General features: G+C 38.1%; 1 protein-coding gene across 1 annotated transcript in view; it reads right to left on the bottom strand.

Annotated features, from left to right (window-relative positions):
- mettl25 (methyltransferase like 25) overlaps positions 1-14,471 on the bottom strand; it is a 145,820-nt gene that overhangs the window by 19,740 nt on the left and 111,609 nt on the right. The window contains exons 10-11 of the mRNA XM_028817207.2: positions 1,961-2,035; positions 96-167 (exon numbers count right to left, since the gene is read on the bottom strand). Of these exons, the coding sequence (XP_028673040.1) occupies positions 96-167; positions 1,961-2,035 (147 nt within the window). The remainder of the gene's footprint in view (positions 1-95; positions 168-1,960; positions 2,036-14,471) is intronic.

The following is a 14,471-nucleotide window of genomic DNA, read 5'->3' as shown; positions in this document are numbered from 1 at the left end:
TTTACAGTATTCTGGGTTAAAAAGCCCAAGGGAAGCATTTTCTTATGCTTACTTTTTCTTCATATGTTGTTCAGTTTATCAAGGTGGTACAGTACCTGCTCCTTTAGATAGCACAGACGGTCAAGGAGAATTAATCCCTCAATGCATGGAGCCAAGGTCAACTTCAGCTTAAAGAAAAGACACAGATGTTTCATTGGTTGATTTATTAAATATCTAATCATAACAACTCTCTCTGGTCTTACATTACTTACCAAAAATGTCCAGAGTAATTTGGACTGCTCTAGTGGGTACAGGAATAGCATTATTAGGCTCTAATGTGGAAACAGGCTTTATATTCATTCTAAGTACAGACTCACATGACTTTATAAGATGAGGTAGGTATTATGTACTTTTACCAGAATTTTGCCCAACCAGATATACTACGTGGATACTCCATGAATACACTGCATTACACAGATTGTCTCTTCTTCCTACTCCTTGGGTCAATAATGTCATGTTCAATCAAGCAGAAAATCAGAATTAATTCATTTCGAGCAAGTGGAAAATGCAACCAACCTCAAGACACCCAGATAATAATCAAGAAAAAATTCTATGTAGTATATACAGTTAAGCTTTTGGAAAATTAGATATTTTTTAGTGATTTTTTTCTGGTCACATATTTTACAATTGTTTTTCTTTCCTTTTTATGGTCTCTCTGTTCGATTTGTTTTATTAATGGTTGGCTAATGTTAAAGCTATTAGACTTTGAGCATCACTCATGGGCAACAAGGTAGCATACTGAACAGCACTGCATTCTCACAGTTCTTCTCCTGAAGACAAATCTTACTGTCTTTGTTTCTTTGTGCTAGTCAGCTAGTAGCCTTCCCTTCATTTTATATCCCAAAGGTGTGCAGGTCAATGTAATTTTGAACTCTTATCCGATTGAGTGTCAGGAAATGTGCTCTGCAATGAACTGGCATTGTATTCAATGTTATTTTTTACTTGTTGGGATGTGCTCTGACATATAGGTACCCTGTTTAGAAGTGAGAATGAAAAATGAATGAGCAATTACTCATTACTTTATGTGTCACAGTGTACGGCACTCTAGGCATTACAACTGAAGGTACTAGGTAGGCTAAAACAAATTAACTTACCTCACTTTATTTTATTTTTTGTATAGTCCTAAAAGAATCCTGATTTGAATAGAAAATGGTATATTTTACTGCAATAATGTAAACCTTTTTAACTGTTAATTTTCTGGTCAGTGTTATAATAATGCTGAAAGCAATATGCAAAAAGTAGAAACTGATCCTGACTGTGATTGAGCAATCCATTGCAGGGCACATTGAAATACAGATGTAGCCAAAAAAAAATTCACACAAACATTGAGAGAATAAAGAAGCTCGGCACATATGACATCCCATCTGTTAATTGAGAAAGTAACTAAGCACAGTAAAACAGCACCATTACCCTCTACAACTTAGACACTAAATGTGTATTTTAACTTTCAAAATAAATGACCTTTTCTAAATTGAAAGAAGATAATTACTGATATACAGTACATTATTTACAATGCAATTGTTTTGCATTAATGAAGTGTCAATCACTGGCCATCTGCACAACAGAAAATCTGCCTCAGTAGTCTCTTTTGTCTGTTAGACAGAATCTGCATATCTTCTTTTATGACATAGCAACTATTAGGAATTATAGACAAATTTTTAATACTAAAAGAGTTTTACAAAGTTCACCCACAACATTAAATCACACCTGAGCATCCTATATAAGACAACATCTTTAGGATTCTGGGTTACACTTTATTTATTTAAATATTAGCAGGATTATGTCCATTTCTAGCTGGGTAAATACATTGTTTAGGACACATTTAGTTTCTTTTCTCCTGTGTAATACTAGACAATAACACCAGAAGAGCTTATCTTGTTATTTTGGACAAAACTAGTAACTGTAGTACATAACAACTTACCATATTAAATGCTTCCATTTCATTAATTCGTGGTCTATATTTAATTTGATAGTCATCAATTACATGGTCAGAAAGCTGAAAAAAAATGAAAGTAATGTCAACATATAGTACATTTAGGTTATAGCACCGCTACGAGAAAATCATTAAAATGTTTCTGCTTTTAGCCCTCACCTTCAACTTGCATAAAACAGAATAGTGATATGATAAAAACACCTTGCTTCACTCACAAATAAGGATCAAAACCTAGATAAAATTGCACTAATCTAATAAAAATATTGACTTTTGAATAAACTTATTATGGCATACATTCTGTCACTTAACTATTAAATTTATATCATAAGCAGTAACTGCATCAGAAGTAATTCTTAATTTCAGATTGTAAACCTTCAGTAAATTAATGCAGTAAACAATTAAAAGTCTATCATCATTATCACTAGATTAAACTATTTCAGTTAGGGACAAGTATTTTGATTTAGTAGTCATTACATTTAGTAAATGTATTACATTTTTCTTTTATTTATAAACACATTCATCTTAAAAAATGGAAATATTTAAAGTTATAGTTTATTTTTAAATATAAAATGAGAAACCTAAACAAGGTGAATCAGAGATTTATCAAAAAAATGTGAACGGCACTATTTTCAAATTCATACAATATTTTTTACAAACATTCAGAATTTTACTACAGACTTTTTTTATTTTGAAACAAATAATACTGGCTGCTGAAACACTGCTTAAAATATAAATATATATGTATTTATCTTTTTTAAAACATTTGTAACCCTTAAATGTGCAATAGTTTTTAAGTGTTAACAGATGTAATTAATTTTATTTATTTAATAGGGTTATTTTATACAGCGTGCTAACAAGTTATTCCTAATAACTGACGACATAATCATAAAAATAAACTAAAATATAAATATGCAGTGCTTGTTTCTTACCATCATACAGACACCTTGTATTTAAACTTTTTACTACTTTGTCAAAAGTTATTTTGCAGTGCACGCTTCACTGATTGCTAGAATCGCTGAACTTGATAAATGCTGGTGAGTGTGAGGAGCATAATTAGTTTTTGATTCTTTATCTGTAAGTGCATTGAACAACCTTCCATTTTAATAATGGTAGTATGTTGTCTTGTTTTACACAATCAACACTACTATAACTAACAGATAGATCTTTTGTTAATATAACTATAAATCCACCTCTGTCTATCAGTATTTTACTGCAGAAGCTTTCAAATACTAACATTTTTATAATTTATGCTACATTATTTTAAACATCTTGCAAGCTTAACAAAATAAACTAACATTAATGTGCTTTCATATGTTTAAGATCAAGTTCATTTATACATATAATGCCACAGTTTTCGGAAAGCACAGTATACTCCACATAATAAAGCTACTTTGTTTTATGTCTTTGAGATGGAATAACTCTGCTACATTTGGTCAAGGGTATATAAAGACTGCTGACACTAAAAACAGCTTTTCGCCATGTCCTCCAATGTACAGGTTTCTCCACATGCAGAATGCATACAGTCACAGCACACAAGATTTACGGCAGTGTCTTTGGCAGCACACATTCAGTTGTTGGCCAATGTATTAGGCCGTTACTATGGTGATATGCTGAGATGTACCCACTAACACAGCCAGAGAAAACTGCATGACCATTGCGTCATTTACTAAAACACTTCCTGCTCTTTTATCATGACCAACAAATTTTTTTTTTAATTGTACTTCAAATATTTGCACTTTAAACATAAGAAAACAACTGTACTTTGTAATGACCCGCTTTGAAAATGTAACATGTAGCATTATTACTAAATAAATATACTTTTTAAAGAGTAAAAGTATTTGCATTTAAAAACACTTTAAAAAGTAAAATTCCCTACAAAATCTACTCAAGCACAGTAGCAAAAGCAGTGGAATATCACCACTGCTTTTTGCAATTGCCACTGAGCCACTGGCAGTTCACTGTCGAAATGCTTATGAGATAAAGGGGATTATCAGAGAAGGGCTTGAACAGAAAATTTCTCTATATGCAGATGATATGGTACTGTATATATCAGATCCACAAAACACTGCGCCTGCAGTCCTAACAGCACTAATAGAATTTCAAATGATTTCTGGTCTCAGAATTAATTTGAATAAAAGTGTGCTCTTTCTAGTGAACGCTCAAGCACACAATATTAGGTTGGACACCTTCCCTTTCATCACTGCAGATCAGTTTAAATACCTAGGGGTAAACATCACAAGTAAACATAAAGGTCTTTATCAACAAAATTTTGCTGTCTGCAAAGAAAAAATTAAGTAAGACTTGCATAGATGGTCTACCCTTTATCTCACTTTAGTTGGAAGAATTAACACTGTCAAGATGAATATTCTTCCTAAGCTTCTTTTTCTATTTCAGAACATTCCAATATACATCAATAAATCATTTTTTAAGAAGTTTGATTCAATCATAACCTCATTTATTTGGAATTCAAAACATCCATTAGGGCGACCCTACAAAGACCTAAGGCAGAGGTTGGCATGGCTCTACCTAACAACTTTCAATTTTATTATTGAGCAGCAAATATACAAGCTATAAAAACCTGGACACAAATAAATGAACATACACAGGCTCAAACGTACGCAGTTTTTAATGTCTGGAAAACATTTGGGATTAAATCACTTAGAAATCTGTACATAGACAACGTCTTCACATCCTACAAACAATTACACTCCAAATTTACCTTTCCAACAACACATTTCTTTCACTACTTCCATATTAGAAAGTGTGTTAAACAAAACCTGCCCAATTTCCTCACCTCACTCCAACCTCTATTCAGGAAAAATATTGATCAGTCTTGAGGACTCAGACGGAATTTCTGTAATGTATAAAAACTTTTTACAGTCCCTCCCTTTCAAAGATCCTAGAGTAAAGTGGGAAAAGGATCTCTTACTCAACATTTCAGAATTCACTCTAGCTCCATATGTGCAAAGCATACAATTATTCAACTTAAAATTATATATCAAGCGCATCTGTCTTGTTTAAAATTGTCCAAAATGTTTCCAGGGCAAGATACAATCTGCAAACGTTGCAATCAAGATTCAGCCTCATTGGGACGTATGTTTTGAAGGCATCAAATTAACATCACTTTGAACCAAAATCTTTCAATGCCTTTCAGGCAGCCTTGGGTCACAATTCCTCCTAATCCACTAACAGCTGTGTTTGGTGTACTTCCAGATGGGCTTAAAGTGAAGAAGGACAAACAAACTGCAATTGCCTTTACTTCACTATTGGTACATAGACCTATCTTGCTCAAATGTAAGAATCCTAACTCACCTCTTTTAAGGGAGTGGGTAACTGATATTAAATACTATTTGAAATCAGAAAAACACAAATTCTCACTTAGAGGACCTGTACAAAACTTTTTCAAAACCGGGCAGGACCTAATCAATAACATTTTAGAATAATTGTTTAAATTGAGGAAGCAGATTCTCTTCCCTTTTTTATATTCTATTTATTTATTTATTTTTCCTACTATTAAAGTTTTACTCTGTTGGCCTAGCTCTCTTTCTCATGGGTAGGAGTTGAATTGTTTCAAACCTAGGTTTGTAAAACTTGACTTGCACGTATGAAATGTTATTTCAAAGTCAAAGTCAAAGTGAACTTTATTGTCATCTCAACCATATACAAGTATACAGATAGACAAAATTGCGAAGCTCAGGGTCCACAGTGTAACAACATGACGTGCAAATAATAAATTAAAAATAGAATTAAAATTTAAAAATTTAAAATTAAAACACAAACAAGACAAGACATTGTGCAAAGATAGGACAAAGAAGTAGCAGCAATATTGATGTGTAAGATATGTAATATAATAAATAAATAATAAATAATATAGATAATACAGAAATGATCAGTGTATAATAATAGTTGTTTAAGACATGTGTAAACAATGACAGGTCAGAATGTTTCACAGCAGAAGGATAACAACAGTGTCAAAATACTTAAAGGTCAGTATGAGATTTTCAGTTCTTTTTCTACATGCACACTTGTCTTTGCAGGAAAGTGGCTCGCATGTATAAAAATTCTGTTTTTAGAGGTGGTTGAGGCCGTGTGCAAGGTCCCAGGGGGCAGCCTGGTGTTAAGGAGTCTAACAGCTTGGGGGTAAAAACTCTCCTGCAGCCTGGCAGATCTGGCTTTGATGCTGCAGTATCTTCTCTTGGATGGCAGAAGTATGAAAAGTCCATGTGAGGGGTGTAAGGGGTCCTGCACAATGCTGCAGGCCTTGCGGACACTGCGTTTGTAAAATATGTCCTGTAATGAAGGGAGAGGCACCCCAATAATGCTCTCTGCTGTCTTCACTATCCTTTGCAGGCACTTGCGGTCGGATATGTTGCAGTTGCCATACCAGACAGTGATGCAGCTGGTCAGAACACTCTCAATGGTGCCTCTGGAGAATATGGTGAGGATGGAAGGGGGAAGACTTGCTCGCTTCAGTCGCCTCAGGAAGTGTAGTCTCTGCTGGGTTTTCTTGATTAGTGATGAGGTGTTATGTGTCCACTTAGGTTCCTCAGTTATGTGCACACAGAGGAACTTGGTACTCCTAACAGTCTCCATATCTAAACCGTTGATGCTGAGTGGGATGTGGGCAGGACGTGATTTTCTGAAGTCCACAATGATCTCTTTTGTCTTGTCGACGTTGAGAGATAGATTGTTGTCTTCACACCATGTGGACAGCCGTTCCACCTCATCTCTGTATGCTGTTTCATCATCCCTGCTTATCAGTCCCAGCACCGTTGTATCATCCGCAAACTTGATGATGTGGTTGGTGTTGTGCGTGGCTGTGCAGTTGTGAGTCAGCAGGGTGAACAGCAGTGGACTAAGCACGCAGCCCTGCAGTGCTTCAGTGCTCAGTGTGATGATGCTGGAAGTGTTGTAGCCCATCCGAACTGACTGGGGCCTCTCTGTCAAGAAGTCCAGGATCCAATTGCAGAGGGCGGTGTTCAGGCCCAGCCTGCTCAGTTTTACAATCAGTTTTGGTGGGATGATTGTGTTGAAGGCAGAGCTAAAGTCTATGAATAGCATCCTGACATATGTGTCTTTTTTATCCAGATGTGTCAGGGAGAGGTGAAGGGCAGAGCATATGGCATCCTCAGTTGACCTGTTTGAGCGGTATGCAAACTGAAGAGGGTCAAGAGAGGCAGGGAGATTAGTCTTTATGTGTGACATGACTAACCTTTCGAAGCACTTCATTATGATTGGCGTGAGTGCAACTGGTCGGTAATTAAAAAAAAAAAAAATCAATCAAAATCAATCTACCTATCTGTCTATGACAGCTGAGATGTGTTGTGCCTATCTTAGTTCATTACTGACAATAGTAATAATAATAATATTATTATTGATATATTTTATTTATATAAGGCACCTTTCTAAGCACTCAAGGACACCGAACAAACAATAAATAAAAGAGCACAATGTCACCGATGAGCTAGGCAGTGAAGACATCAACAATGAAGCAAGGGATGGTGCAAAAAGTGCAGAGTGCTTTTATTTAAAATCAGCAAACAAAAACAGTTATGTCCCAACAAAAAGTGCAGTGCTCCACAGTTCCAATAAATAATCCATAAAAACAGTGAAAAATGGGGATAAAAAGCAATAAATAAATCCATTAAAAATAAGAAGTTAAAATGCAGTCTCTCTCCTCACGATCTCAGCACACCTCCATCTCTCATTCTCCCTGGCTCACCCATTGCTCGTGTAGCAGCTACGAGCTCCTTTCGGCTGACCTCCGTCTTGGCTGCCTCCAGGCATCACAGTCAGACTGTCAGAGGTCGGCTCTCCTCCCTTCTTTCTTTGCGCTCACATGGTTGCATCTCGGAAGCCTAGGGAGTGCTCCTGCCTTGCTCACCACACTCCATCTGAATGTTCAGTGCGGTGGGCTAGCACCTAGAACGCCACAGCTAATGCTCCTTCACGGGGCTCCAGCTCGTGCTGTCTCCTCCTTCCAAGTGGCTAGATCCTCCTGCTTAGACTGCCTTTTACTTTCTTTAACCTCCTTTCTCCTTTGATCTTTTTCCTTTTCTTTTCCTTAATCGATCCCCATCCTTGATTTCTTCTTTAGTTTTCCTCGCTCGATTCCCCATCTTTAATTTCTCCTTTCCTTTTACTTTTCCTCCTCCTTTTCCCCTTGTGTCGGCCCGTATATATACACAAGTCTCCGTGGGCGCAGTGCCTTAATCACACGACGCAGGAAGCCAATGAAGCAATTGAGAACAACCGCACCCGCACGTGCAGGTGCAGCTCGCCCCAACTACTTCATTAACTCCCCGCGGTCGTGCAATTGCGCCCATGGAGACTGACACGGCTTCATGGATTTAAAAACCTGGCCATATTTTATGAAGCCGCGGACCCGCTATAACACACTAAGGCCAAAATTATTTCCACTGTCACTTAGGAAATGCATATCTTTGCCTCAGGTGAGCTTCAAGTTTTGAGAGCTCGTTTGACCTCAGCAGGCCAAATAAAATTGAAATGTGAGTGGGTGTAATTTAGTTGGCCTTACATGACTGCAGCAGAGCAACCATTAGTAGCTTAAAATGGGCTAAAAAAAACCAAAAACAACCTGAAAGAGCTCATAATGGTAAAATATAAAAGACTTTGTGGCATATTTCCCCCAGGCAACAATAAAGCATTATATACTAAAAATATCCTGTGCTCAAGACAAGATACACATACAAAGTGATCTGGATGAGTTGGGCAGCTGCATACCACATCTCTATCTCATTCAACTATATCATATTGCCTCTATCACAATATAATGTGTTGCAAATGTATACAGCAAGAAAAAATCCAACAATGCAGCAATATTTTTTGTTTTTGTGAATTCTACTAACTGTTTCTTTTGAAAGGGCTGTTAATGTATTGCACTACAACTTGCTACCTGAAGGGAGTAAAAAGAAAGAATTTCTTTTTCCATCATTATTTGTATATTTTCAAGTGCACAAAAACTGTCTCTGCTATAACAAATTGGAATATACACACAAATCAAGTGACAGCTCCATGAAAATGCACAGTATTTCTTTTTGCCTCATGTCTGTTTACATAAAAGTCAACTTCTGCATCTGTTTCTGGAGGTATTTGTGAGACACGTTTAACATAATACTGCTGAATTTAAATGTGCTAAAACACAGAAAGAAGCAAACAAACAACATGATATACAGTAAAAATATAAATATATATACACTACATATAAAATGTAATGGTACATCTAGGGCAGTGTTGCATTTCAGCCAGGGTTCCTTGCCCGGCTGGGGTTGAAATCCTTGTTTCATGTTCTTTAAGTTAATTTTTAAGTTATTCATTTAAGTTAATGTTACTTTTGTTAATTATTTGCATTGTTCCTTGCTTTTGATTTTCTCTCTAAGTCTTTGTTATGTGCTTTGTATTTTGCGGGTGGTTTTCAAGAGGCAGAACTAAGTGCCCATCACCACCAGGACCTGCCCTCATACCTACAGGGAGATTCACTCTAAAGAGGCTCAGAATATTCTGTTGTAACTCCCGTTAGGATGAAACAATCTAAAGGGGTACGGGTGGTATGCACCCAGGTTGCAAATGGAGATTAAACGTTGCGACGGCTGTCCGGCGCCTACCTCATCACTCCATTACAGGGGCTTCCCAGCTTGACTGAAGCTCCATATACTGAGGAGCACATTGCACATTGTTTCATTCAAATTGCTTCATCCTAGCGAGAGTTATTGCAGAATATTCAGGGCATCTTTCGAGTGTATCTCCCTGTATAAAGGTGAGGGTTTCCTACGGTTCTTAGCAGACCATCTAAATGCTCCCTGGAGTTTTTGGTGAGTTACTGTAATTTTTTGTACTTTGCTTTTGTGATTCATTGGATTTTTGATTTGTTTGCTTTGTTTTTGACCATTCTTTGAATTTGTGTACTGGGACTTTGTTTGCATTGGGTTGCCTTATTGTTTTAGGCATCATTTTTGTTAAAGAGCATTTTTCTGAAAATAAATCCTTTATTTTATAAAGATGAGCTTGCCCTTATATCTAGCCAGAGCTGAATGGTAAATCTCCCCATTAGCCATTATGGCTTGTGGAAGCTGGTCCAGACACAGACAGGTAGACATGTTTAAAGCACCACAACACGTTTATTTACAATACTAATATTTACAATAGTGACACACACAACCTCAAAACTCCCCCAAAGTCCAGGCCTTCTCAATAGTGCCTCTCTCTCTCAGGTCTGCCTCTACTCCTCTCCTCCAAGACTTTGTCTCTCGACCTCCCGACTCCAGCCATTGAATGGAGAGAGGCGGCCCCTTTTATACACACCCGGATGTGCTCCAGGTGCCTCCCGATTAGCTTCCGCCGGCACTCCCCAGTGTGGCAGAAGTACCGGCTGCACACCCGGAAGCACTCCAGGTGTCCCTGGTCTTCTTACCCCCAGCACTTCTGGGTGTGGCGGAAGTGCTGAGGGCCAGGGCTCCTTCAGGCATTCGTGCGCCCCCTGGCGGTGACCACAGGCCCCTATAGGGTTGAGCTTCCAAGCTCAGGTCCCTTAGTCCCCAAAGCCATCAAGGTGGTCCCACTCTCGTGGTCTGGAGGAGGCGTAAGCCCTCCTCCGGTCCTCCTGGGCATCCCGGCTGGGTACCACCCCCGGCCCCTCGCCACAGGCTCTCTTTGTGGTTTGCAACTTCAAGTTCATAACAGGCTGTAGGTATCCACTAAGAAAGGGCATTTCAATCTGTCAAAATTTAGAGTTAAAAAACACAACAGTTAAGCTAAATACAACAAAATCTCAAAAATGCCTTGAAGGATATGATTGAAATTTGTTGACGTGCAGAAAAAAAAATTAACTGGCATGTGTTTTTAATTTGTATTCTAATGCAATGCTTCCTCCATTTTGTCAAACTGCTGACAGCGATCTCAAAGAGAAATGGGGTGTGCTGGTTTATGCAAATGAAGACTGCCTACAGAAGTGAAGTGAAAGAAGCAAAGTTTGGCAAAGCTCAAAGAAGATACGACTGGCAAGTGCTTGTTATGCACTGTGGCTCTGAGCCCAGTCAATTTCATGTAACTGATACAATAAGAAAGATATTTAATATACTAGGGGGTTGTGCCCCCCTGCTCGCTTCGCACTTGTTAAAACTTACCTATCAGAAACAGGTTATAAGACCATTTCTAAGGCTACGAGACTCCAATATCTGGAACAATGGTGAATCTTCTCAAGAAAGCCCCATACTAGATCTACCCCAACAATAAAGTGATGACTCATTCAAGAAACCATAGAGGATCCTAGAAGAACAGCCAAAGAATTTAGAGGCTGCTGTAGCCTCAGCTAAGGTTCAGGATTCCACAATTAGAAATAATCCAAGTAAAAATTGGATTTGTGGGAGATTAGCACGGCAGAAATCTCTGTGATCCAAATGTAACATCAATGCTCTTTGAAAAGAAACAACTGGATGAACCCCAAGTCTTTTGGAATAATTCTCTATGGAAAGACGAGTCAAAAGTAGAAATCTAAGCCATCATGACAGATTTTTAAGAGACAATGATGATTGTGTTTTTTAACATTAATGGACGTGTTCAGAATTGTTAACCTGAGGAAGGACTGTTAATCAGCAATATTAAATTGAACTACTGATGCATCTAAAGCATTAGAAAAAAATCTTAAGAAATCGCACACCCAAAACTGCATTTTGCACTTTGACACTGCATCTGCACATACTGTGTTGTCAGTTTTAAGAGTTTTTTGACTAAAAACAATGTATTTATTGCTACACCCCTGGTATTTTCCAGATCTTACTCCGTGTCACTTCTTGTTGTTCGCAAATTAAAAGTGAGACTGAAGGGAAGAGGATTTACTAACATGGGAGAAATCTAGGAAAACACATAAGAGTGTCTTGATGTGGTAACAAAAGATGAGTACAGGAAATGTTTCCAGGAATGAGAGAAGCTCTGTGACAGGTGCACTGCAGCACAATGAGAGAATTTTAAAGGTTACTGAAAGGGAAATGTTGTAAGCTTCATAATAAAATTTTATTTTTAACAATTCTTTGAATTTTTGGGTCTCCTCTCATATATGGTATACACACAGTATATACACATACATATGTACACCAAAAATACCTTATGATTATCACTTACAGTGCATCCGGAAAGTATACACAGCGCATCACTTTTTCCACATTTTGTTATGTTACTGCCTTATTCCAAAATGGATTAAATTCATTTTTTCCTCAGTATTCTACACACAACACCCCATAATGACAACGTGAAAAAAGTTTACTTGAGATTTTTGCAAATTTATTAAAAATAAAAAAATTGAGAAAGCACATGTACATAAGTATTCACAACCTTTGCCATGAAGCTCAAAATTGAGCTCAGGTGCATCCTGTTTCCTCTGATCATCCTTGAGATGTTTCTGCAGCTTAATTGGAGTCCACCTGTGGTAAATTCAGTTGATTAGACATGATTTGGAAAGGCACACACCTGTCTATATAAGGTCCCACAGTTGACAGTTCATGTCAGAGCACAAACCAAGCATGAAGTCAAAGGAAATGTCTGTAGACCTCCGAGACAGGATTGTCTCGAGGCACAAATCTGGGGAAGGTTACAGAAAAATTTCTGCTGCTTTGAAGGTCCCAATGAGCACAGTGGCCTCCATCATCCGTAAGTGGAAGAAGTTCGAAACCACCAGGACTCTTCCTAGAGCTGGCCAGCCATTTAAACTGAGCGATCGGGGGAGAAGGGCCTTAGTCAGGGAGGTGACCAAGAACCCGATGGTCACTCTGTCAGAGCTCCAGAGGTCCTCTGTGGAGAGAGGAGAACCTTCCAGAAGGACAACCATCTCTGCAGCAATCCACCAATCAGGCCTGTATGGTAGAGTGGCCAGACGGAAGCCACTCCTTAGTAAAAGGCACATGGCAGCCCGCCTGGAGTTTGCCAAAAGGCACCTGAAGGACTCTCAGACCATGAGAAAGAAAATTCTCTGGTCTGATGAGACAAAGATTGAACTCTTTGGTGTGAATGCCTGGCGTCATGTTTGGAGGAAACCAGGCACCGCTCATCACCAGGCCAATACCATCCCTACAGTGAAGCATGGTGGTGGCAGCATCATGCTGTGGGGAAGTTTTTCAGCGGCAGGGACTGGGAGACTATTCAGGATAAAGGGAAAGATGGCTGCAGCAATGTACAGAGACATCCTGGATGAAAACCTGCTTCAGAGAGCTCTTGACCTCAGACTGGGGCGACGGTTCATCCTTCAGCAGGACAGAGACACAGCCAAGATATCAAAGGAGTGGCTTCAGGACAACTCTGTGAATGTCCTTGAGTGGCCCAGCCAGAGCCCAGACTCCGATTGAACATCTCTGGAGAGATCTTAAAATGGCTGTGCACCGACGCTTCCCATCCAACCTGATGGAGCTTGAGAGGTGCTGCAAACAGCAATGGGCGAAACTGGCCAAGGATAGGTGGGCCAAGCTTGTGGCATCATATTCAAAAAGACTTAAGGCTGTAACTGCTGCCAAAAGTGCATCGACAAAGTATTGAGCAAAGGCTGTGAATACTTATGTACATGTGATTTCTCAGTTTTTTTATTTTTAATAAATTTGCAAAAACCTCAAGTAAACCTTTTTCACGTTGTCATTATGGGGTGTTGTGTGTAGAATTCTGAGGAAAAAAATGAATTTAATCCATTTTGGAATAAGGCTGTAACATAACAAAATGTGGAAAAAGTGATGCGCTGTGAATACTTTCCAGATGTACTGTACATCTTATTCAACTCAGGTAAACTATAATTAGTGACTAATTTGAGCTATTGGTTCATCATGCAACTTATGGTTAATCTAATTAACATGTTAATGTTTCAAGAGTACAGTGCATAGTGCCACAGCTGCCATGGACTAGTGATGCATCACCACTGTGCACCTCTTAGTTGTCATTCATTCAGAAAGGAAAAATGGTTGGATTGCCAATGTGCACTCACAATGTGTTATGTGCACTCTAGGCTGATCTTCCAAGAGCTGTTCATTGATCATATTACAAAGTTCCACACACATGCACATGTAAACACTAAATAAAAACATAATGTTAAAAAAAAAATCTCTTTTGCAATATATCCTGAATACATCTTTTTTATATCTAGTATGTATGGTTTAATTATGCCTATATTTTCCTAAATCAGAATGCAGGAAACTGCAGTGCAGTTAGAAATCAGCTACATTAAAGGTTTATCAACAAGCACAGATTCTAAGAACAGGAATACCTTGGTTAACAAATCTTCTAAGAACAAAGCTCCTTTACAAAAAGCTCAGCATAAAAAGCAGTCAGTCAGTACACAACTTCCTTACACAAAATAGTTCTTGATCGTTGATACTGTGTGTACTACAGAACATGAATGTTATCCTGTGTGTGTGCTTAGTTATTTCACGTTATAATTAATATTTTTAAAAAGTAATAATTGTAATTTGACCAGTATGTCACAAAAGCATAAAGAAATATCTTGAGA

Source organism: Erpetoichthys calabaricus, chromosome 1, assembly GCF_900747795.2.
Source record: "Erpetoichthys calabaricus chromosome 1, fErpCal1.3, whole genome shotgun sequence".
NCBI lineage: Eukaryota > Metazoa > Chordata > Cladistia > Polypteriformes > Polypteridae > Erpetoichthys > Erpetoichthys calabaricus.
The sequence above is the reverse complement of the archived record's forward strand: the minus strand, read 5'-3'. Positions and strand labels throughout refer to the sequence as shown.